At 40.8% G+C, this 26,046-nt stretch overlaps 1 protein-coding gene across 4 annotated transcripts in view; it reads left to right on the top strand.

The window, feature by feature from the left end:
- The window catches only part of PDGFD (platelet derived growth factor D), a 269,444-nt gene that overhangs the window by 176,738 nt on the left and 66,660 nt on the right, over positions 1-26,046 (top strand). For 2 of the 4 annotated variants that reach the window (XM_081545892.1, XM_081545894.1), the window contains exons 3-4: positions 3,165-3,345; positions 17,178-17,270. In XM_081545892.1, the coding sequence (XP_081402018.1) occupies positions 3,165-3,345; positions 17,178-17,270 (274 nt within the window). The remainder of the gene's footprint in view (positions 1-3,164; positions 3,346-17,177; positions 17,271-26,046) is intronic. The other 2 variants (XM_081545895.1, XM_081545896.1) reach the window with 1 other exon arrangement.

The raw sequence follows: 26,046 nt of genomic DNA on the forward strand, positions 1-26,046 counted from the left end.
GGACTGCAGCACACCAGGCCTCCCTGTCCCTCACCACCGTCTCGCATAGTTTGCCCAAACTAATGTCCATTGAGTCGGTGATGCCATCCAACCTTATCCTCTGTCGTCCCCTTCTCCTCCTGCCTTCAGTCTTTCCCAGCATCAGGGTCTTTTCCAATGAGTAGGCTCTTTGCATCAGGTGGCCAAAGTACTGGAGCTTCAGTTTCAGCATCAGTCCTTCCAATGAGTATTCAGGGTTAATTTCCTTTAGGATCGACTAAATGATCCCCAGACCATTCATCAAATCAAGTTGCTTCTAAAAATTTATAAAGGGAGGTAGAGAAGTAAGAGGTAGAGGAGAGAGGAAGAAGGGCCCTTTGGTGATCAGGACCCTCCCTGAACACCAAAATGGAGGTTTGAGAGTGAAAATTGTGCTATTAGGTTATCTAAAAAACAAAAGTGACCTCTTATGTTATTAAAGTTTCAAGTATACTCTTGCTTAGTGTAGTGAATATGATTCACAGATATTGTATATAAAATGAAATGCAGTTGTTTCTTCCCATCTGTTGCAAAACTTCCTTGATGTCTACACTGTAATATTTATTGCTCTAATGATGATTATATCTCAGTACTTTTCACTTTCCAAGCACCATATATCAAGTAGTTAATTTGCATAGCACTCAAGAGATATTCAGCTGGTAAAATTACATAAGCCTTCTTATTTTGCTCATTAGGAAACTGAGGCAAAGGAGATAAAGGCCCAGGATTATTTTCAATAAAACTGAGTCATCATTTTATCATGCTCACCGGCTCCTTAGATCACCCTGCCCCATCCAATAAAAGCTCTGAGGTGCATGGGTAAAACTAGTTAAATCGTATTGGGTTTTCTTCATATTCAGATGTGATGGTTCTCATGCTGAGTCCTTTTGGCAATCATGACAGGAAAACACAAAGTAGATGTGAGACTTCTACCACTGTTCACCCCGAATGTCTGCCCTGAGTGTTCATCATTTGCACTGTGACTTTAGCATCCGAAGTCATATGGGGGAGAGGTAGATTGAAGGACTGAGACATTGATGATCAGAACTGAAAGGCACAGAGTTCAGCTCTCAAGTAGAATGTTTTAAGATTTGGGGTATCTCAAAATGGAATAAGTGATTCCTAAGATGTCAGTTCTGTCTCTGAACGTGTTTTACTCTGCAACGAAAGAGTGGGATATTGTGCAGGGACTTTGAGGATCTAATGGCTCCATGGAATATCTAACATGCCTCTCCTGTCTTTCTCAATCCTGAGATTCTCTGTTTCTCTGGCCAGTGTCAGTGATGAACCCATGGTCTCACCCTCATTCACACACAGCCCAGATATTTTCAGTACTGGCTAGGGCACATCACTGCTAAAGGCATGTGCTTTCAGTTATGATAAATGTCATCGTTTATGATACAATCCTTCCAAAAGATAGGTTCCAAAGAGAGAAAATAGTTGTTTATTTTATGATTTTACCATTTATTTTCTACAATGAAATTGCTGATTTTTTATGCTGTGTAGGTACAGACCATTTCCTTTCCTAAGGAAATGCTGGATGTGATAAATTAATTCCAAGTGGAAACTTGTTTGAAAGGTTGATATAGTAAACATGTGGGTATATAATTGAAGCTACAGGCTTCCCCAGTGGCTTAGCAGTAAAGTATCCGCCTGTAATGCAGGAGATGCTTGTTCAATCCCTGAGTTGGGAAGATCCCCTGGAGGAGTGAAGGGCAACCCACTCCAGTTTTCTTGCCTGGAGAATCCCATGGACAGAGGTGCCTGGAGGGCTACAGTCCATGGGGTCACAAAGAGGGAACATGACTGAAGCAACTGAGCATGCATGCATGCACACAGCTGGAGCTACATCTCCAAAATATGACAAGAGATTATATTTATTGGTTTCTCCAGGAAAACCTTTATAAGCTAGATGCTCAGAAAGTAGCCTATTTTGATTTTTCACAATTTAGGAAGAGTTATGGGGCTTCCCTGTTAGCTCAACTGGTAAAGAATCCGCCTGCAACTCAGAAGACCCCTGTTCAATCCCTGGGTTGGGGAGATCCCCTAGAGAAGGGATAGGCTACCCACTCCAGTATTCTTGGGCTTCCCTGTTGGCTCAGATTATAAAAAATCTCTCCACACACTGTTTACAACAGCTAGGACATGGAAGCAACCTAGATGTCCATCGGCAGACAAATGGATAAGGAAGCCACGGTACATGGAATATTACTCACACAACTGGAGTTGTCCAATATTACACAATGGAATATTACTCAGCTATTAAAAAGAATGCATTTGAGTCAGTTCTAATGAGGTAGATGAAACTGGAGCCTATTATACAGAGTGAAGTAAGTCAGAAAGAAAAACAGCAATACAGTACATTAACGTATATATATGGAATTTAGAAAAATGGTAACGATGACCCTATATACAAGACAGCAAAAGAGATACACATGTAAAGAACAGACTGTTGGACTCTGTGGGGGAAGGTGAGGGTGGGATGATTTGATAGAATAGCATTGAAACATGTACATTACCACATGTGAAACAGATCACCAGTCCAGGTTCGATGCATGAGGCAGGGTGCTCAGGGTCAGAGCACTGGGATGACCCAGAGGGATGGGATGGGGAGGGAGTTGGGAGGGGGGCTCAGGATGGGGAACACATGTACACCCATGGCTGATTCATGTCAAGGTATGGCAAAACCCACCACAATATTGTAAAGTAGCCTCCAATTAAAATTAATTAATTAATTAAAAAAATAAAAAGAAGAATCTGCCTGCAATGCGGAAGACCTGAGTTTGACCCCTGGGTTGGAAAGATCCTCTGGAGGAGGGCATGGCAACCCAATCCAGTATTCTGGCCTGGAGAATCCCAGGACAAAGGAGCCTGGCGGGCAACAATCCATGGGGTTACAAAGAGTCAGACACGACTGAGCAACTTTCACTCACTCAAGGAGGATAGGCTGAAAGCGTATAAAAGTTTTTCCTCAGATTGTTGAAGTTTGAATTTGAGAAATCTTATCCAAGAACTGGTTTTCCTTCTAAACTTCATTTCAGGTAATAGGTCATGAGACATCACATATGTTAGTTTTAATTTCTCGGTGAAAGTAGGAATTTCAAAACTATTTTAATCAAAACTTATTTATGTCATATTGGTACCAGGTATGATTTTGTAGAAGTTGAAGACATATCTGAAACCAGTACTGTTATTAGAGGAAGATGGTGTGGACACAAGGAAGCTCCTCCAAGGATAACATCAAGAACAAACCAGATTAAAATAACTTTCAAGTCTGATGACTACTTTGTGGCTAAACCTGGATTCAAGATTTATTATTCTTTTGTGGTAAGTAGCTTAACCACCCTATGATTAAAGGCAGACACTGGTTGAATGAAGTTTAGAGACCATTTTCTGTGATTAAATTCCGTGGTGTGAAACTGAACGAACTGTGTTAATTGTCTGTGGTATACTTTGTCCCTGCCTTGTGGCCAAAATGTTCAAACTTTTCGTTAGTGAGGAATGCCATTTTAGACCTGTTAAATCAATGCTTGGGGCCCAAGCATTTTGAAAGAAAGCACAGTGAATAGAAAAAGTAAAATTGTTTACAGTAAAGCTCATACCATTTTCCCTTTGATTCTGCTGAAGCAAAATAAATGTACAGCCAAAGAGAAGGTATGTGATATTTGAGAAATTTTCTATGTAATTCCAATCACAGAAGAGTTCCAATGATTTTAGTTTAAATTATGACCCAAATTTGGGAATGATCTATGTTATAATCACAGAACCTCAGAGTTAACAAGCATCTTAAAGATTGGAATATAATTCAGGACTCAAAGATTGATTTTTGCTTACTCAACCCATGTTTATTTTTGCTCTCACGTCTGCTTAAGCACCTCAGCAGCCATTTTAAACGTGAAATGCTTCTAACTATTAGAAGATGTTCAACCTCATATTGAGTGTGTATAATCTACCTTGTAATTAAGTCTACTTGTTATGGATATTCTTGACTCAGTCATTCATTAGTAAAGCAATATAAAGTTCCTCGGAGGAGGAAATGGCACCCCATTCCAGTATGCTTGCCTGAAAAATTCCGTGGACAGGAGCCTGGCAGGCTACAGTCCATGGGGTCACAAAGCAATGCTTATTATCAGACACTCTGATAGGGGTAGTAGATAAAAGGCAAGCAAGAAGACGGGGTCTTGAACCTACTGGAGCTGATAGTCTGGTGGCAGTGACAGTTAAAAAGCAGTAACAACTAAGAATGATGAGTAATAAGACAGAAGGACTGGGTGTGGCAGATGAAGCTCAGGGAGAAATGGGGATAATTTTGCTTTTGCATTACCTTTAGGATAGATTAAATATCTCTGAATCCTTGAGTCGTTCATAGCATATTGCCTCTTGCTCACCTGGCAGCATTGTTAACTCTCATTCAGTTTATTGCTATCCCTTTTCAAAATGTGGTTGCCAAAATAGAACACAGTACTACAAATGGAGTCAATTTGTGGGTTTTTTTTCCTCTTATGAGTTAAATTTGGAGTAGGAAAAATCTGGATTATTTTCAAATCTAACATGGTTTCTTCCCTTTTTTTTGCATTATGATGAGTTGTTAAATACTAAGTGAATTCTACATCAGAATACTATAAATGAAAAAATAGCATGTGGTGATTCTGGTTCTACTTTAATTTGGGAATAATCCATCAAGCATGATATACATTATTGCATACTCACGCAGTGCTGCTCAGCCTTAAAATGGAAGTATGAACCTTTGGTTTCTGCATTTCTCTGCTGTTAATGTGTTCAGTGATGCATCTGTTCTCAATTTTTTGTGGACAAAGCGGTCTCAGCATGTTGGAATGGTGATGTGACAGAATGGTTTCGTTAAGGACCTGTTTTATTCCCTCAACGCATCAAGGCCTGTTAGTGCTCATGTATATGCTTTTTGTGAAGCTTTGGTTATGATTAAGTTAAATGATCCATAAGTCAGTTAGAAACACACTAACTCTAATATTATGTCTTTAAGGCAAAATAACTCCTTTTCATTGAAAAAGGCAGTGCAGATGTGGATTTAAGGAAAAAGGAGTATTTTCGTCTGAGGTGTTCTGGCTTGTATGGCAGGCTCGTCCCTCATTTCCTAGCTGCTGTTGAGCGGAGTATTGGACAGACGGTAGTTTGGATGTCAACTCTTTGGCATAACTCCATTCACTCACTTATTCACCTCCACCAGTACATTCAGTTGTGTTTTTTAGAAATGATGGTGGTCGTAACTTTTTGTTATACCAGCCTCTTGGTCTGCATTCATTGCAAATAGCTCCAGGCTCTCTTTTCACTCCTAATAGGCTTCTGGCACTAAATATGATCAATTAGGGCCAAAGTGCTTTGGTGGCTGAATTCCAAGAGGTAGAGTGAGCGTAACCTTCAGGTGTATGTAAACTCTAAATCTGTGTGACTTTTTGATAAACTCTTCTATTTGAACCTTGTTCAACAGGGATCATTTATGGCTTGACCAATGTTTTGGAAAGGTCATTTTATTCATGTTTAAATTTTTCTTGGAGAAACTTTAAAGCAGAGTTTATGAAATCAAATGCTACAGAGACCAGACTTAAAACTCTTAGTGAGCCCTGTATAAAATTAGAGGGAGACAGTAGGGTTAAAAATAGCAAGCCCTGATGTATATAAGTCATCTCATTATGCTGCCAGCATTATATGGTGCTGCATGTCAATTATATCTCATGAAAAGAGAAAAAATGACAAGCCTTCTTTAAGTGTATTTAAATATTGAATTTTAAAATCTTGTACAGACCTACAAAGCCTCTTGAATTTGTAGGCAGCTGTTTTGCAATTCCTCCTTTAAGGCATGGCAGGTGCTGTGGAAATTTGGACTTATAATAGTTCCTGAGCAATCACAGTGCTCTTAGAAAACGGCACGTAACTATTTGGATAGGTCAAAACCACCTCCCTTCTCATCTGCACCTTTCCACTTCTCAGCCTTCCATCAAATGCCTCTCTCCTTCCTACTTCATGACTCTCCAGTTCTACAAGGGCCTCCCTTGAGGCTGTAAGTTACAGGTGCCCAGGACCATAAGAGCCCACTATACTAGAATCGCATCGACATGCTTCATGCTTATAACATTTTTAGAATAAGTATGGTGTACATTTTTAGTCAATTTGTTACTCCAGGAAAGTGTAGGAGACTGACTAATGGGATAACATCATGATCACTTAGTTTTGGTCAGCAATCATTCTTATAATTGCTACAATTTTGTCTGCTGTGCTAATTCAATCATCTACCTTTTTTTCCAACACCTATCACAGTCTGTCTTAGGGCAAAGCGGCACAGCCATAGAGGACCACATTGCTATAAAGTGTATTTTGATTCAAAGAATGTTTCCCCAATTATTAATCCGTGATATAGAATGAGTCTCTTACTTTTTGGTTTTATATGCATAAAATGGCGATAATAATTGGAGTTGGTGTGAGATTTTAAATTCATAGCAAGTATTTATCATAGCACATAGGATATAGTGGAAGTGCTCAATAAATAATGGTAATAATGATCCTATCTTTACCATCACTAATTGTGTGTGTGTGTGTGTGTGTGTGTGTGTGTGTGTGTGTGTGTTTCCTCCAGATATAATAGATAGCAATGAACTATTTGAAGGTAGGACAAGCATCCTGTGTGTGTTCTATTGAACCTGGGTCTCCTGCACTGCAGGCAGATTCTTCACCTTATATACGGCTAGTTACGATGTTTGTTGAATTGACTCCTACTGGGAAAATATGATTCAATTTCATATTTCATTTTTTTGTTCTCCTACTGAGTTCTTTCCTAATTTCACTCAGTTGAGGAGGATAGATAACCATCAGGGCTTCCCAGGTGGCACAGCAGTAAAGAGTCTGCCTGTCAATGCAGGAGATGCAAGAGACATGTGTTCATTCTCTGGGTTGGGAAGATCCCCTGGAGTAGGAAATGGCAACCCGCTCCAGGCTTCTTGCCTGGCAAATCCATGGACAGAGGAGCCTGATGGCCTACAGTCCATGGAGTCGCAGAGAGTCGGACACGACTGAGCACACACTCAGTAAATGCAGCAGATGCCATCAGAGAGCACAAGGAAGCAGAATGGGTGATGTTATCAAACTGTGAGCAAACGTGTCTGTCTGAATAAATTAGGCTCTGCCATCGCAAGTTTAGTTTACTGGGGGATGAATGGATTGAGTGGATTGTTAGGAATCTCCTTTTGAAGACCATTAAGTAGATTATTGGAAAGGTGTCCAATTATTAGACTCCAAGCGTGTGGTGTGCAAAGAAGTCTGCAAGCATGTGTATGAATTTCAGCTCGGCTTCTTACTGACTGAAGCCTCAGTTTTGTCATCTGTTAGATTGTGATCCTGCTGCCTGATATACAATTAACTAGTTATTGGGTTAAGTTAAGTAACTTTTGTAAAGCACCCTGCCTGGAACTTAGTAATTACACAATTATCTACTGCTCTTATTGTTATCATTATCACTGGTGTAATTACTTAAGTATCATCAGGTGATAAGTGAACTTGGCAGACCTGTACAAACAGTCCAGTTGTCATTGTGTGTGTATTTGGAGAGGGAAATGGCAACCCACTCCAGTATTCTTGCCTGAAGAATCCTGTAGACAGAGGAGCCTGGTGGGCTGCTGTCCATGGGGTCGCAGAGTCGGCTTAGCAGCGTACACATTCACTTCCATCCCCAAAATGAAAGCATTTTATTTTATATTGTGACAAACATTAGAAAAGCCTTTTATTTGTATATATGTGTTTAATGAAAAGTATATTTTAATTCAAGAAATTATTTTTTTTAATTTGTACTGAAATATAGATGACTTACAGTATTAAAATATTAAATATTAAAGTAAAAATCAAATTAATTGAAAGCTAGTCCAAACATTTTTGTTTTATTAACAAACTCTAGTTTATTTTTTTAATTTAATTTAATAATACATTATAAACACTTTCTAAGATTAAAAAAGCAATTTTATCTGTTACTTAACTGTGTACCTCTGTAGTTTGACTCAACTTCAAGTGGCACAGTTAAAATTTCCATTAAGGTTTAAACTCCACGTGAATCATGGTTTTGCATTGTAAATAATTATTTAAAATAGATGCAGAAAGGGAAGGGGATGGCACAGGAGAAGATGAGAATGCAAAGAAAAAGGAAGAATAAGGCCAATGAGTTAATAACGAAGATTCTCATTTATAAGAACTTTCAAGAATCTGTTTTAGCTCACCTAAAATTACCAGTTGGTGAAACAAAAACAAAATAATGATGGGCAATTCATTATTATTCCCATAAACTAAATTATCAAAGCTAGAAAGTAAAGGACCTCATTCACTTTCTCTACAAAGTGGAAATTTCATATTTATTTCCATTGTGAGATAAAAATTGTTGCAGGGTTTTTGAACATCCCTGGTTGTTCTGACTACATTAGCCAGGACCCTATATAGAGCCAAGGATTGTCAAGATGAGGATGGTGATCACATGGCAGATCCTGTTGCCCCCAACTTCATTTCAGTATATCCTACTGAAGATTTGGAGATATGAAAGATGCAGTATTATTTATTAAATGCCTACTGTATGCCAGACCAAGCTCAGTCTAGAGTCCTGGAGATAGAGCTGTGAGAAAGATAGGCAGATCTCTGTCCTCAGGATCTCACATAGTTGTTGTTATTCAGTCGCTCAGTCATGTCTGACTCTTTGCGACCCCTTGGACTGCAGCACGCCAGGCTTCCCTGTCCTTCACCATCCCCCAGAGCTTTCTCAGACTCAAGTCATTTGAGTCAGTAATGCCACCCAACCATCTCATCCTCTGTCGTCCCCTTCTGCTCCTGTCTTCAATCTTTCCCAGCATCAGGGTCTATTCTAATGAGTTAGCTCTTTGCATCAGGTGGCCGAAGTATTGGAGCTTCATCTTCAGCATCAGTCCTTCCAGTGAATTTTCAGGACTGATTTCCTTTAGTATTGACTGGCTTGATCTCCTTACAGTCCAAGGGACTCTCCAGAGTCTTCTCCAACACTGCAGTTCAAAAGCATCAATTCTTCATCACTCAGACTTCTTTATGGTCCAGCTCTCACATCCATACTTGACTACTGGAAAAACCATAGCTTTGACTATACAGACCTTCGTTGGCAAGCTTTTCGATATGCTGTCTAGGTTTGTCATCGCTTTTCTTCCAAGGAGAAAACATTTTAATTTCATGGCTGCAGTCAACATCTGCGATGATTTTAGACCCCAGGAAAAAAAAGTTTGTCACTGTTTCCATTGTTTCCCCATCTATTTGCTATGAAGTGATGGATCCAGATGCCATGATTTTAGGGTTTTTTTAGAATGTTGAGTTTTAAGCAGCTTTTTCAGTCTCCTCTTTCACTTTCATAAAGAGGCTCTTTAGTTCCTCTTTGCTTTCTGCCATAAGGGTGGTGTCATCTGCATATCTGAGGTTATTGATATTTCTCCCAGCAATCTTGATTCCAGCTTGTGCTTCATTCAGCCCAGCATTTCACATGATGTACTCTGCATATAAGTTAAATAGGCAGGGTGACAATATACAGCCTTGACGTACTCCTTTCCCAATTTTGAACCAGTCCATTGTTCCATGTCTGGTTCTAACTGTTGCTTCTTGGCCTGCATACAGGTTTCTCAGGAGGCAGGTCAGGTGGTCTGGTGGAAACAAACAATAAACATTTATGTAAACAACAAAGTAAGTACATATATACAAACATAAATTTTTTGAGGTTCAATAGTAACTAGAAAGATGATAAAAGAGAATATTGTAACAGAGGATGACTGGAAAAAGACCCACTCCACTCAGAGAGTCAAAGGAGATCTGTGTGTGTAAAATTTGAATTGATACTGAAGGAGGAGCCTTCAGCACCAACACCATGGGGAAGTATGGGAGAAATGCTTTAAGAAAAAGGACAGCAAATGCTAAACCCTGAAATAGAAAAAAGAAGACTCTCTTCTTTGATAGCAGTGGTTCTCTTGGCAACTTGGGATTCCAGCCACTGTAAGGAGACACATATAAGAGAGGGAAGTAAAATGGTAGCTGATTCCTCTCTCGGCCAAGTGTCAGAAGGTTTTCTTCTCCTCATCTCAGCCCATCCTATTCTGTGTTTCTCAAATCTTTTAGTACTTGGGCCAGGTGAGGCAGCTAAAATCATAGACTTAGCTCAGGGCATATACTCAAAAAGTATCAACAAGATAGGGAAGTGTGGAGCAGAAAGAAAACACAGGGTCATGGTCAGTGTCAGACAGGAGGATAGTACACATGTGCCCCCAGAGCCCCAGGGGAAGGTCGTACCAGTAGGATGCCACATTGGCAAGCCCAGGAGCGTCACAGGACTTTGGTTGAAGCGATCATTCCTAAGGCCAGAGTCTTGTTGCAATGTCTCTTAGGCCAAGGTAGATAAGGATTCCTATTTAAAGTGTTACAGGTGTTCTAAAATGTCACAAATTACAGAGATCATTTTTTGATAAACTGGGAGTCTCATTGGGAAGGTTAAGTGAATCAGTTATTTTAATCAGCTTGCCTTCAGAAAACCTGAATACATAATGAGAACTTTGATTGAGTTCTTAAGAGAGTAAAGAGCAAAATTCAATATAGTCCTGGGGCAGAGGATAGTTTAACAAGGAGTATGGCTAGGTCTAGAAGCAAATGAGAATTTGAGGAGAATAAAGGGGAGTGGGCTCTTGCAGATGGGGTAGGGAGCAGAAGAGGAGGAGGTAGGTAAAAATAAGATTACGGAAGCAGGAGAAGACAAGAAAGTGAAGTAGAATGTAAGCCTATGACAGTATTTTCCCCTGCGGAATTCAGGGCATTTTTGCTAGTTGTATATTCGTTTCAATGCATTATTCAAAGGACTTTTTATTGGGCACCTATTATTTTTCATGCACTTTGATAAATACTGGATATAGGGTAGTGAACAAAACACAACAACGTTCCTACCCTCGTAGATCTTACAGCTTGGTAGACACAGTCCTGATGATGATGATGATTAAAAATTATATTATAAAATGATAATAAATAAAAGCATATAACTCTTTGGGTTATTGTGAGAAATAAATATACAGGACAAGGTATGTGAAGTGTTTAAGGCAGCATGTGGCATATTATAATCTGCTGCTATTAAACCTTGCATTCCATGAAGACTGATTGTAAGAAAAATACAGAATCTTGGAGAACCAGTGCTTAGACCAACCCTCTTCTTTTATAAGTGAGGTGGGGAACTCAGGTTAGGTAACTTTATTAGTGAAACAGTGAACACAGCTTGTGAGTTTGTGATCACAGAGCTCACACATATGTGTTATTCAAGAGATAGGAAAACTGTGGAAAAATAAATTTATCTAAAAGTTTGCACAAAGTACCAGGGAAACCCCCAAATCTTATCTGTGATGGCCGTTAGATGCAGTTAAGAACCCCACATATATTGCCTCGGCATGTTCTCTGATTTTGGGAATGTTTTCTTCCATGTTGGCTAGTCCTTCCCAACATAAGCAGTGTTTGAAATAGTACTTTATTACTGTAATTAATTTTCCTCATAAAACCCATACACTAATCACATGAGCAAATGACTCCCCAGGTGCTGAGTAAATACATTTCCAATTTTGAGGGGATGCTGTTTAATGACACTTGGACAGTCCAGTATCCTGTTTATCTAGCATTAAGTTATACAGAGTTGCCACAAGTAAACTTTTATCCTTGAAAATCATGAAGATGCACTGATATTAGATAACTGGACCTTTTTATATACATATCATTTTTTCTCTATAACTGTGCTTTTTCTGGTACTAATATTTTGGTAGATGAAGAAAGTGAGAAAGTTGAAGAAGGAAAAAGCTCTTCAGTTATATTAGAGAGTGACTTGCATATTAAAATATGCTTAAAGCAGAGCAGTATTTCTTTCTTAAAAAGCTTTGAAGAAGTGAATCTCAGTAAGAAAATATCTGTACCTAATGTTCACTTATCAATTCAACAGATAATTCTGAAAACTTACTGTGGATAATAAGAAGAAAATTATATTCCTTTGAGGGAGAAAGACATATTAATTATAAAACACCGTGAATTGCAGTGATGAAATGTGCATGGCATATTCTGGGCACACAAGGAAGAACACTTAATCTCACAAAAATGGGACTTGCTGCTGTAAGGAAAGACAAAAAAAAGTTGTTTTTTTTTTCCTCTACCCTCCTAGGTTCTGTTTTGAACTGTGTAAATTAGACTGACAGAAACCAAATTAACAAGAAAGAAGCAAACAGATTATTCACACATACATATCACACACACATCGGAGCACTCAGTGATGAGTGACTCAGAGTGGTGGTTAGAACCTGGGCTTATATAACGTTTTAAACAAAGGATAATACATTGTCAGAGAAGTGACAAGACAATGGAAAAGGACTTTGAAGATTCTAGGGCAGAAGATTTTGGAAAGGTAAACATATGGGAGAACAAATGGAAGGAAAGGATTAGTGAGAAAAGTTTGTTATGTGGATTCCTCTGGCGCCTAACTAGGCTGCTAAGGGTGGAGAGTTGTCTCTGATGAAGGGAGAGGTGCAACCTTTATGAATTTATATGCTTCTAGGCACACGGGGAGAACAGAGAGCTTTCCTGAGCCTGCTTCTCAGTTGCCTTCAGCTCAATATAATTCTTAGGCCGAAATGGCATATTTGAGGGTAGCGTATTCCACTACCGTCTCCGGACTGGGTCAGGGAGGGGAGGAGACCCTGAAAAGAGAATGTTGCCTAAACAAAAGCATGAAGTCAGAGAAGCCAGGCATTTCAGAGTATTCTGATGAGCTAATTCAAAGGGTTTCAGCTTGAGGCTATTTAGCACTTACTACCTTTCTTTATTCTTGCCAGTAGAAAGGAAATGCATGCATGCTGCTAAGTCGCTTCAGTCCTGTCTGACTTTTTCAACTCTATAGACTGTAGCCTCCAGGCTCCTCTGTCCGCGGCATTTTCCAGGCAAGAATACTGGACTGCGTTGTCATGGCTTCCTTCAGGAGATTTTCCCATTCCAGGGGTCAAACCCGCATCTCTTACTTCTCCTGCATTGGCAGGTTATTACTATTTTTTTTTAATCACTAGAGTCACCTGGGAAGCCCAGAAAACAGAAGAAGTCAAAAGATGATCAAAGAAGCAACTTTATTAATGGTGGTCCATAAAATGCCAAAGCTCAGGACTTCCTTATAAAACTAGAGTGGAGAATTTGGCTGTGACCCAAGGCCAACGTATGGGTGCAGCAATACTGTGATACAAATTCAGAAGCAAGGATTCTTTCCAGGCTCTAGGGGATATACTTATGTGCCCCTCCAACTGCATGGAAGGTCACAGGCCTGGCTACAGATAGTCACCACCAGCGGGGAGAAGGCGCTGGGGGACAGGACAGCGGACTCCAGCCCCAGCTATGCTTAGCAGATGGAGCGGAGGAGAGCTGAGGCCCTTTTCAGGGTCTGACAGCAGAAACAGGCAACACCAGAGAGAAAAGGGGAGAGGGGATGGGGATGGGAGGGAAGACAAAAAAAGCGACTTTATATCTGTGGGCTGAGGCAGGAACATGGAGAGAAGCATTTCTCCTCCGGAAGAGCAAACAAAGCTCTTTGTGCCCCTGAAGAGTCGAAACCCACAGTGATTTTTGTGGGCTTTTTCAGTCATCTTTGTTAGCAGTCCTTGGGGACTCAGTCCTACCCACCTCTGGTCCTAAGGAGAACTGGGCGACCCCCTTCATCTATATAAGAATCAGCCATTCCGTATGGGAAATTGAAGAATCCTGGAACACTGGGCAGACGCCAGTCTTCTCTCCCAGGTGAACCACAGAATGATTAATCAACCATACAGGCAGGACTCATTTAGCCTTGAAAATAACCACTCGTAACATCCCTTTATCAGTGGGAACGTGGCGGATTAAGGCTGACCTCCATTCAACATTGCTTCTTTCACCTGTGAGAAAATTGAGTTATGTATTCAAAGTGACTCTTCCCTTATTTTGCAATTGAAAACAGGAGCCAGGCAGGAAAAAAAAAAAAAAAATTAAAAGGGAGATTGAAAAGGCATGGAAAAAGAGAGATACATGAATACACGATCAGGTAGTCAGCGCTCCTTGGCTGGACGCTGCCCGCCCCTTCCTGACTGGTCTCCCGCCTCCTGTCTCCCTGCCTGCAGTCTCTCCTGCATGTGACTGCCAGGGGAAGAAGCAGAGCTGTAATCAGGCCACTTCCAGCTGAAAACTTGTGAATGAGTTTCAGTTTCCCGTGGAGTAATGTGCAGATGCCTCACTCAGACACTGAGCCTCCTGTGCTCTGGTCCTCCTCACATTCTAGCTCCGGTTCTGCCCTCTGCTCCTCGGATTGCTCAGTCCAGACCGCAGCCGTGTGACCAGGCAGTCCACGCTTCATGTCTGCCCTCCTCTAGTCTCTGCAGTTGACTTTCCCACAGATGCTTCCTCAAGAATCCAAGCCCTCCTCTCTGTGAGACATGTTCATGTCAAAGATACCACTTGTCAACCACAAATACGCCTTCCCTTTGTCAGGCACCCATCTCGCTAGTCTTTATCAACATTATGGTTTTTCAAGGAAAAAGTACTGTGTAGATATCCGAGCTATTTTTGAAAATACATAGAAAAGTAAAAAAAGAAAATAAAAACCCACCAATAGCTTCCACCGCTCAAGTACAACCACTGTGAATATTTTAGATCTTTCTTTCCAGCTGTTTTCTTAACCCATAGAAACCTGTGTACAGGTCTCAGTGTCTCCATTGGAGTGAAAGGTCCTGGAAGGTTGGGAGCACCTTATTCCTGTAGGTCTATCACAGGGAATTATACTAAGTAGGTCTTAACATGTTTCACTGAGCTGAACCAACAGGTATTCATTGAGAATCTGTGATGCCTCTGATCGCTTGGAGTAGAAGCAATATATTGGCTTGGCCAAAAAGTTTGTTCGGGTTTTTGCATAGGCTACTACAGAAAAGCCTAAATGAACTTTTTGGCCAACCCAATATAAAAGCAATCCCTGAAGATCTATAAAGAAGCAATTGATTGTTTTTTTCAGGCTTAGGGCCAGAAAAACTTGCTTGCTCTCACTCTATTGTTATAGTCATATCAATTTACCAACAACCCTCAGCTGTTTGGTCCAAGATTCACTGGGCATTGGAAGGGGTGGGCGTGTGAATGGAGGAGTAGTGACCACTGTAGGGGTCAAATGTCAGGGGAATTGTGGAATGGAACCAGGTATCCTTATTCTAAAATCTGCCTCTGCTACATTTTAAACTCAAGGAGAATGTAATTGCATATGTAACAGCCTGACCTCAGCGTTTCTTATATCAAACTATGTAATAGTGATATCATAGCAGACGTGGTTCAGATCCTCTATTGATGCAGCTTCTGGGCTGTCCTACCTCATGAACAAAGGCAGCAGGCTTGAAAGACTCAGGACTGCTTGGTACTATACTGTTCTCACCTGCTTGGTCATGTCTGACTCTTGGAGACCCTGTGGATTGTCATCCAACAGGCTCCTCTGTCCATGGGATTTCCCAAGCAAGAACACTGTTGTGGGTTGCCATTTTTGCCTCTAGGGATCTTCCTGACCCTGGAGAGATTAAACCAGCATCTCCTGCATTGGCAGGTGAGTTATTTACTGCTGAGCCCACCTGGAAAGCCTATCAGGACTTCTTATTTATTGTGAAAAGGTCTTTGAGGTCCTGATATCTGTCCCACCAAGGGTCTTTGCTAAGGCCTCAGGAGCTTTCTAGGTTTTAAAAAATATTCCAGAACTATTTATTTGTTTTTTTGTGGTTTTTTTTTTGAGGTTTTCTGTATAGATTTGAGGATATATGAGTCAGAAACACTCAAATTCAAATCTATGAATTGATGTATCTATGAGACCTAGGACACATCATTCAAACTGTCCAAGCTGCTGTTTCTTAATTCATAAAATGAAAAGGAACCACATGCATCATAGAGCTGCCTGAGGATTACCTTTTAAATATATGGGTTTGATAAACTATGTACAATAGACGGAACTATTATTATTACTATTACCATCTAAATGTCTTTGGAAAATTGGAATCCAATTAAGTACATCCCAGGCCCTTTAAGAGATTTTGTGTCTTAGTTCATCTGGAGAAGGAAATGGCAACCCACTCCAGTACTCTTACCTGGAAAATCCCATGGATGGAGGAGCCTCGTAGGCTACAGTCCATGGGGTCGCACAGAGTCAGAAACGACTGAGCAACTTCACTTCATCTGGGTTGTCATAACAGCATATTATAGCCTGGGTGGCTTATAAGAAACAGAAATTTATTTCTCACAGTTTTGGAGGCTGGGATATCCAAGTTCATGGCACCAGGAGACTCAGTGTCTGGTGAGAGCCTGCTTCCTGGTTCAGAGACAGTCCTCTTTTTGCTATGACCTCACACTGCAAAAGGGGGCAGGGAGCTCTCTGGGGCCTCTTGTATTAGTATAAGAACACTAATCCCATTCATGAGATTGCCACCTTCATGACCTACTCACCTCCCAAAGGCCCCACGTCCTGAAACCATCACATTGAGGATAAAGTTGCAACATATTAATTTTGAGGAGACACACCAGCCAGTCTCTATAGCATGTTGGAACCTGACAGACACTGGGGACTTGGAGTAAGGTCAGGCCTACGAACAGTTATGCTGTATGATTCCAGTTCTGAGTAAATCCGCACCCTGAGGCAGAGTTGAGAAGAGAGAAGCTGCTAAGTCGCTTCAGTCGTGTCCGATTCTGTGCGACCCCACAGACGGCAGCCCACCAGGCTCCGCCGTCCCTGGGATTCTCCAGGCAAGAACACTGGAGTGGGTTGCCATTTCCTTCTCCAGTGCATGAAAGGGAAAAGTAAAATGGAAGTCGCTCAGTTGTGTCCGACTCTTAGCGACCCCATGGACTGTAGCCTACCAGGCTCCTCTGTCCATGGGATTCTCCAGGCAAGAGCACTGGAGTGGGCTGCCATTGCCTCTCTGGAGAGGAGAGAAGGCCAAAACCTAATATCTCTGTTCTGCTAAACTACGTTAAGTGTATATTCTCTTCATCCCTTTTGAACTACTCAGCAAAATATCTTGAACTATACCTTGAATGTGAAGATTCTAATTTTAGTATATTTGGAGTTTAAAAGTTCCTTGATGTCACTCTTACAGAAAGATATCCGTTCCTCACCTACAAAATCCTGTGCAACAGCCCCTTTGGCTCAAAGACGAGCCAGGCCTCTGAAGTCTATAGCTTTCCAGGCTGTGAGTACTCACTGTCATATTCTGGCTTTTATTTTTCTTGAAGTGTTAAAAACAATTATTTTTACAAGGAGAAAAAGACACTAAAACGCCCTAGTATTTTAATCTCTGTAATATATCTCTCTACAACAGGTAACAAAGAAATATGAATTTGAAATAGAAACATTTCTTTTAGCTATGCGAGACAACCTAGACAGGGAAGGTGTTTTTAAATCATTAAAGAACAGAAATGTGGATATAAAATCTTAACCAAAAAATTAGTCCTGGAGGAAAATCTGTTATAATGGTAGAGCTCTAAGTTAAAATTCAAGACCAGTAGCTCATTTTTATTTAATAGTACAATTAGTTAGAATAAACAACTATCAATGATCTATTTTCTTCTGCTCCTTTTGTAAGAACTTCCCTTGGGTATCAAAAATATATGTTATTTATCAGTATGAAAATAAAATGATTTTTTCTAAGTCCCGTTGTGGGCAGAATGGCAAAGCAGATCTGATTTTATGTGTCCTCAGTTTCCTTTTGGAATTCTCTAAATTCAATCTCTCATTCATTCTACATATATGTATATATTAAATGTATTTATTTTTTATTGAAGGGGAGAGGGGAGGAGAGGGTGAGATGTATAGAAAGAGTAACATGGAAATTTACATTCCCATATGTAAAATAGATAGCCAAAGGGAATTTGCTGTATGACTCAGGAAACTCACGCCAGGGCTCTGTATCAACCTAGAGGGGTGGGCTGGGGAGGGAGATGGGAGGGAGGTTCAAAAGGGAGGGGATATATGTATACCTATGGCTGATTCACGTTGAGGTTTGACAGAAAACAGCAAAATTCTGTAAAGCAATTATCCTTCTACATATTTTTTTGTGTGGATCTCCATCTCTATGTCAAGTTCCAATTCCTGGGGATACGAATAAGATGGGAAACCTACCCTCAAGAGAGTAAAATTAAACAGACCTGCAGTGATGAGCGATAGCAGAAACATACCCGAGAAGTCCTGGGAGGGGAGAGGAGAGAAAGCTGATAATTGTGTCTCAGGGAAAGAGAAGGTGGTCAGGAAATGATTCACAGAGGAGGCAGGGACTGACCCAAGGAAGAGGTGGGGAATCATTCAATCCAGGCTGAGGGAGCAAAGTGAGTCACTGACTGATAACAGCTAAAAGTCTTACCCACCCAAGTTATTTGCATTTAAAAGTGATAAATCCTAAAGCTAAAAGGAAGAAAATTGGCCAAAAGCAATTCAGGCTTAAACCATAGAATATAATTTAAACAGCATGAAGCATCACAGTCCAAAGAAAATTATTCTGAATCAAGTGTTTGCAGTAGAACCATCTCAGGCTTTTTCTTTTTTTAATATAGGTGCTGAGAATTTATCCCAGACTTAGTGAATCAGAATCTCAGAGAAAGGGCCTGTAAAACTATTTTTTAAAAGTGCCTCAATTGATTCGAATGTGCTGCCCTGATAAGAACTATTTCCTTTGACAAGAATTCTTAATTTATAAGCAGAGTCCCAGAATCTACGCTATTCTTTAAGGATACTATAACTTCATGTTTGCTACTGAATTCACCCCTTCAACAGCACTGAGTTTACCACAGCTTATGTGTTGACCTTTCTTGTTCTGGTTTTAACTGGACTAGGAGCACTTTAAAAGAGACAACTACAAGCCTTAATTATATTGTCTGTTGCTTACTCATATGACTTAGTAGGATGGCACTTACTCACTGAGTGTTCCTGGATGAATTAACATTCTGTAAGCTTCCAGAAGTCATTACAAACATACCTAAAGCACCTACTATGTAGCAAGGGCATAGTAGGGTTGAATGAGATAAGATATGGGAAAGTCTTTTGTAAAATGTAAATGCATCGCATAGTTTCCAAATATTGTAACAAACCACCAAACATGCTTCTTAATTTCACTAAAAACTCAATAGGCTGAATTCACACTTTTACATCAATGTAAATACATTTAAGCCCCATGAAAAGAGACCTCTAAATTAATTAGTTTTCTTAACTCCTCATATCAACAGTCTGCTAGTTCACATCTTCCTTTAGTCTGTGTTCTGTGTGGAGACCATAGGAGAGGCGTGCACAGTGGCCAGTCTCAAAGACAGTATTCATGTTGTGATCTATTCGTGAAAAAAGAAAGCAAAGCAACTTCTTACCTCAAGCACAGCATCTCACACATAGCCCATCTCTTCTCTCAGTAAACCAGATTGCATTTTGAAGGCGCCATTGTTCTGACCTTCTGTTAAGAGAAAATTTCTTCAATTTCTGTTTTGAAAAAATAGTTTGCTACAACAGAGAAAATACACCTAACAGGGTCTGTTTGCTCAGCTGTTAGCAATGATAATGACAACTTTTACGATGCGAATACTGTTGGAGCCTACAGCTTTTGAGTCTTTCACCCTCCCCTGGGCTGGGGAGTGCCTTGACTTTGTTTACAGTGACTTGCTATACAGTACCAGCCTTCTTTCCCCGTGTGCTAGTAATTCTGTAACCTCTACTTTAAAATTCTATAAACTCTGCTGCCCAACACATTCCAGTTTGAATGACTACTGCCTCACTTTATTATTTAGACTGCTGGTCTCAGTTGCTGCTGCTGCTAAGTCACTTCAGTCGTGTCCGACTCTGTGCGACCCCATAGACGGCAGCCCACCAGGCTCCCCAGTCCCTGGGATTATCCAGGCAAGAGTTCTGGAGTGGGATGCCATTTCCTTCTCCAATGCAGTAAAGTGAAAAGTGAAAGTGAAGTCGCTCAGTCGTGCCCAACTCGTAGCGACCCCATGGACTGCAGCCTACCAGGCTCCTCCATCCATGGGATTTTCCAGGCAAGAGTACTGGAGTGGGTTGCCATTGCCTTCTCCAGCTGGTCTCAGTAACCATATTTTAAAGAAAAATAAAAATTTCTAACCACAATTCTTTTAGGTATATTGAGACCCACTTTCCAACATGGAGTGGAGGACTCCCCAAACCAGCAAACAGTTCTTGCACACCAGCAAAGTATCCAGGAATTCAACTCCGTTCTGGTACTATCTACTTAGAGAAAGCATCAGATTTCACTGGTTAAGGGCTCATCCCACAAGATGAGCTTCGGACTGTTCACCTGTGCTTCTGACAGACTGGCTGTAGGTCAGAGGTTCCAGGGGTTTGATTAATTTATTTGAGAAGCTCAGACAACTTAGAAATATTTCGCTTACTAGATCGCTGGTTTATTGTAAAAGGATGTAACTCTGAAACAGCCAAATGGAGGAGATTCCTAGGGCAAGGTACTTGGGAAGGGGCAAAGAACTTCCATGTCCTCCTCCAATGCACCACTCTCCCTACGTCTCACTAGCCCAGAAGCTCTTTGACCCCTGTCCTTTTGAGTTTTTATAGAGGCTTCATTACATAGATATGATTCATTGAATCTTTGGCTGTTAGCAGTTGATTCCACCTCCAGCCCCTTTTCAATCCCTGGGTTGGGAAGATCCCCTGGAGAAGGCAATGGCAACCCTCTCCAGTATTCTTGCCTGGAAAATCCCATAGACAGAGGAGCCTGGCGGGCTATAGTCCATGGGGTCGCAAAAGAGTCAGACATGACTTAGCAACTAAACCATAACAACCAGCCCCTTTCCCTCCCTGGAGGTCAGGGGTAGAACTGAATATTCCAACTCTCTTGGGTCTCCAGGTGACCGGCCTCCATTAGGTGTGGTTAAAAAAAAGATCAAATTTTTAATGTAACAAAGAATTACTACTTTATAACTGTCCACATTAGGAAACTCCAGAATTTGGGAAGCTGTGAGTCAGGAACTGTGGACAAAGAGCAAATGAGAAATGTATTTTGCTCATCTGAATGCTCAACTTTATATTTACTGTAAATCACAAAATCACAATAATGTATTCCATTGTCTTCAAATATATTTGTTGTTGTTCAGTTGCTCAGTCATGTCTGACTCTTTGCAACCCCATGGACTGTAGCACGCCAGGCTTCCCTATCCTTCACTATTTCCCAGAGGTTGCTCAAACTCATACCCATTGAGTCAGTGATGCCATCCAATCATCTGTCCTGTCATCCCCTTCTCCTCAATCTTTCCCAGCATCAGGGTCTTTTCAAGTGAGTTGGCTCTTCATATCACGTGACCAAACTATTGGCGCTAAGCTTCAGCTTCAGTCCTTCCAATGAATATTCAAGGTTGATTTCCTTTACGATTGACTGGTTTGATCTCCTTGCAGTCTAAGGGACTCTCAAGAGTCTTCTCTAACACCGCATTTCAAAAGAATCAGTTCTTTGGTTCTCAGCCTTCTTTATGGTTCAACACTCACATCCGTACATGACTACTGGAAAAAATAGCTTTGACTATCCGGACCTTTGTTGGCAAAGTAATATCTCTGCTTTTTAATACGTTGTCTAGGTTTGTCATAGCTTTTCTTCCAAGGAGCAAGTGTCTTTTAATTTCATGGCTGCAGTCACCATCTGCAGTGATTTTGAAACACAAGAAAAGAAAGATTGTCACTGTTTCCATTGCTTCCACATCTATTTGCCATGAAGTGATAGGACCAGGTGCCATGATTTTAGTTTTTTGAATGTTGAGTCAGCTTTCACACTCTCCTCTTTCACTTTCATCAAGAGGCTCTTTAGTTTCTCTCTGCTTTCTTTGATAAGGGTGGTGGCATCTGCATATGTGAGGTTATTGATATTTCTCCAGCAATCTTGATTCTTGCTTGTGCTTCATTCAGCCTGCCATTTCACGTGATGTACTCTGCATAGAAGTTAAATAAGCAGGGTGACAATATACAGCTTTGACGTACTCCTTTCCCTGTTTGGAACCAGTCCATTGTTTCATGTCTGGTTCTAACTCTTGCTTCCTGACCTGCCTACAAGTTTCTCTGGAGGCAGGTAAGGTGGTCTAGTATTCCCATCTCTTTAAGAATTTTCCACAGTTTGTTGTGATCCACACAGTCAAAGGCTTTAGTGCAGTCAATGAAGCAGAAGTAGATGTCTTTCTGGATTTCTCTTGCTTTTTCTCTGATGCAACCAGTGTTGGCAATTTGATCTCTGGTTACTCTGCCTTTTCTAAATCCAGCTTGAACATCTGAAATTTATTGATTCATGTAATGTTGAAGCCTGGCTTGGAAAATTTTGAGCATTACTTTGCTAGCATGTGAAATGAGTGCAATTGTGCAAATGTGTACATTTTTTGGTATTGCCCTTCTTTGGGATTGGAATGAAAAATGACATTTTCCAGTTCTGTGGCCACTGCTGAGTTTTCCAAATTTGCTGGCATATTGAGTGCAGCATTTTCACAATAGCATCTTTTAGGATTTGAAATAGCTCAGCTGGAATTCCATCACCTCCACTAGCTTTGTTCGTAGTGATGGTTCCTACAGCCCACTTGACTTCACCCTCCAAGATGTCTGGTTCTAGGTGAGTGATCACACTGTCGTGGTTATCTGGGTCATTAAGAGCTTTTTTATAGAGTTCTTCTGTGTTTTCTTGCCACCTCTTAATATCTTCTGCTTCTGTTAGGTCCATACCATTTCTGTCCTTGTGCCCATCTTTGCATGAAATGTTCCCTTGGTATCTCTAATTCTTTTGAAGAGATCTCTAGTCTTTCCCATTCTATTGTTTTCCTCTATTTCTTTGCACTGATCACTGAGGCTTTCTTATCTCTTTTTGCTCTTCTTTGGAACTCTGCATTCTGATGGGTATATTTTCCTTTTCTCCTTTGCCTTTCACTTCTCTTCTTTTCTCAGCTATTTTTAAGGCATCCTCAGACAACCATTTTGCCTTTTTGCATTTCTTTTTCTTGGGGATGGTTTTGATCACCACTTCCTGCACAATGTTATGAACCTCTGTCCATAGTTCTTCAGACACTCTATCAGATCTAATACCTTGAATCTATTTGTCACTTCCACTGTATAATCATAAGGGATTTGATTTAGGTTTAAATTTAGAATTAAATCCTCAAATATATAATAAACAATAATTGACCCTCCCATTCCTGCCCTGATTTTGTAGGTGAAGAAGGACTGCCAGTAAGGTTCGTGTCTACACACTCTTGGCATATTTAAGTGAAAATATAACCAAAATAGAACAAAGTAATGCATATATCATTTGATTCATCTATGCATACTCACTCATATACTATAACTACCAGGAAGGAATTGAAACAGCTGATTCAGCAAATAATTATGAAGAACCTGTCGTGTGCTTGGTACTGTGGGGGATTCAGTGGACCTAGTCCAGCTTTTGAAGAAAAAACACTTGTCAATGTTAACACTTAGGATGGAATAAAGGTTGTGAAAGAAAGATGGCAAAGCGCTATATGGTCAGTCGCTCTGTTCTTGGAGGTGGCAGTAGGTCAGGAAAGAGGAGCACTGCTTCAGAGAGCTCAGATGTCCCATGTTTAGCCTCATCCATCCTGGTGCAGTTTGGGCAGCAAGGAAACCCTGGGAGAGTCGAGGCATCTTTCTCCTTCCATGTGGAAAAGTGCTAAGACTTCTCTTCACTAACGAGCACTCCCCATTTACCTCCCTAATGCCTCAGTATCTTTCTCTATGAGCCCCTGTTTTCCTCCCTTTTCCTGTTAGTCTGGATATAACTCCCAGAACCTCTTCCCTGAGCGACACACTCATTCCCTCCTTGTTTCTCTGCCTGTAGGACAGTCATTGATCCTCTTTTCCCAGAGCAGCCAAGAGACCTTTCTAAGGCCCGTACCCAGACAAATCTGCCGTTCCTCTTTTTATAGACCTTCACTGGTTCTCCATTGGGTATGATGAAATCCAAATCCCAGCATGGCGACAGAGCACCCTGTGGTTTGTCTCTGTCTGTTCGTTTGCCTTATCCTTTACCCTGGCTCCCTCTCATCCTGCCTCCAGCCACACTGAGTGTAATAGAGTTCTAGGAATAGTTGTGGCATGTTCGTAGCCTCTGCTAGTTAATTTGTGCTTCCTTTGCTTAGAGGAGGCTCCGTCAAGCCTCTGGAATTTGAATGCAGACTTTGCTGCTTACTTATTGTAGACCATCAGTGAGGCTTTCAGCTCTCCAAGCCTAAAGGTTCTCCTAAAATGCAAATAGTGCGTGTGGAGTCCTTGATAAGACCAGAGACAATCTGTCCTGGTGCAGAGGGTTACGCTTAGTAGTAGTGCAGGATTATCACCTGCTGCTGACATTTCAAAGCTCTTTTCTAAGCATCACCTCTTAAGTTGGGCTTCTTATTTCTACCTGTGTGTACCACACTTTTGTTCTTTTGAAATTCATCTATAACAATTTGTGGCACTTGTTTACATATTAGTCTAACCCCCAAATTCCATGGGAGAGGGCAGTGGCACCCCACTCCAGTACTCTTGCCTGGAAAATCCCATGGACAGAGGAGCCTGGTAGGCTACAGTCCATGGGGTCGCTAAGAGTCAGACATGATTGAGCGACTTCACTTTCACTTTTCCCTTTCATGCACTGTAGAAGGAAATGGCAACCCACTCCAGTATTCTTGCCTGGAGAATCCCAGAGACAGGGGAGCCTGGTGGGCTGCCGTCTATGGGGTCGCACGGGGTTGGACACGACTGAAGCGACTTAGCAGCAGCAGCAGCAGCAAATTCCATGAAGGCAAGGATCCTGTCTTATTGATTTCCTTAGGTCAAGCCCCTGCCAAAATTCCTTGCATATAATTGACACTCCCAGTGTATCTTGGACTTCCCTGGTGGTTCACAGTAAAAATTTACCTGTAGTACAGCAGACCCAGGTTCGATCCTTGGATCTGGAAGATCCATGGAGAAGAAAATGGTAACCCACCCTAGTATTCTTGCCTGGAGAATTCCATGAAAAGAGGAGCCTCGTGGACTACAGTCCATGGGGTTGCAGGGTCAGACGCAACTAACACTGACACTTTCACAGTTTATCTGTATTGGTCAAATGAATGGAATGTTGGTGCCAGACTTTTGTAAAAGTTTCTTTTGATATTGGCCAGTTCATTGAAGCTCAACAGATAAAAACTAGAAGCAGTCTTTAGAATTCTCCACACGACATCCCCATCTTGCAGTTGAGAACACTGTATCCATGAAACAGAAGTATATCCACATTTATACTGTTAGATGGTAAATTTCTCTATAAGTATACATGTTTTAATGTGCATTAACATTTGCACCATTTCACTGCAGCTTCCATTATTGGTGAACTTATCACTTGTTGTTTAGTCGATGAGTCATTTCTTTTTTGTGACTCCATACTCCATTGCCTTCCAGGATCCTCTGTCAATGGGATTTCCCACACAAAAATGCTGGAGTGGGTTGCCATATATTTCTCCAGGGGATCTTGCAACTCAGGGATCAAACCTGCATCAACTGCATTGCAATCTCACTTCTACTGCATTGTAGGTAGATTCTTTACTGCTGAGCTACCCGGGAAGTCCAAACTTAACACTAGCACATTCTCAATAAGAGGGTAAGAGTGAGATTAGTATAAATGACTAAAAAATTATTTTCGATATACAAAAACTATCAAATATTTCTACTCAATATTCATCATCTTTAATCCATTTCTCATCAATTAAATGCCCACGAGCAAAAGAATTGGGGTTTAATAAAATATGAAAAAGTTACATATTTAATTTACGAATGGTTAAAAGAGAAGATTTCTAATATGGGATTTATAGCAATAAATAAAATAGAAAAATTTTCTTTCTGCTGTCGAATCATCTTTCAGAGGCTGCAAGTTTAGGATTGGATGTATACATTTAAAGATGCATTAGAAAATGGATTAATATTCCCACTGTCTCTGTTGCTTTTTCCTCAGAGCAATT

Source organism: Giraffa tippelskirchi, chromosome 11, assembly GCF_054371585.1.
Source record: "Giraffa tippelskirchi isolate mGirTip1 chromosome 11, T2T-mGirTip1v1.2.pri, whole genome shotgun sequence".
In the NCBI taxonomy this organism is placed as follows: Eukaryota; Metazoa; Chordata; class Mammalia; order Artiodactyla; family Giraffidae; genus Giraffa; species Giraffa tippelskirchi.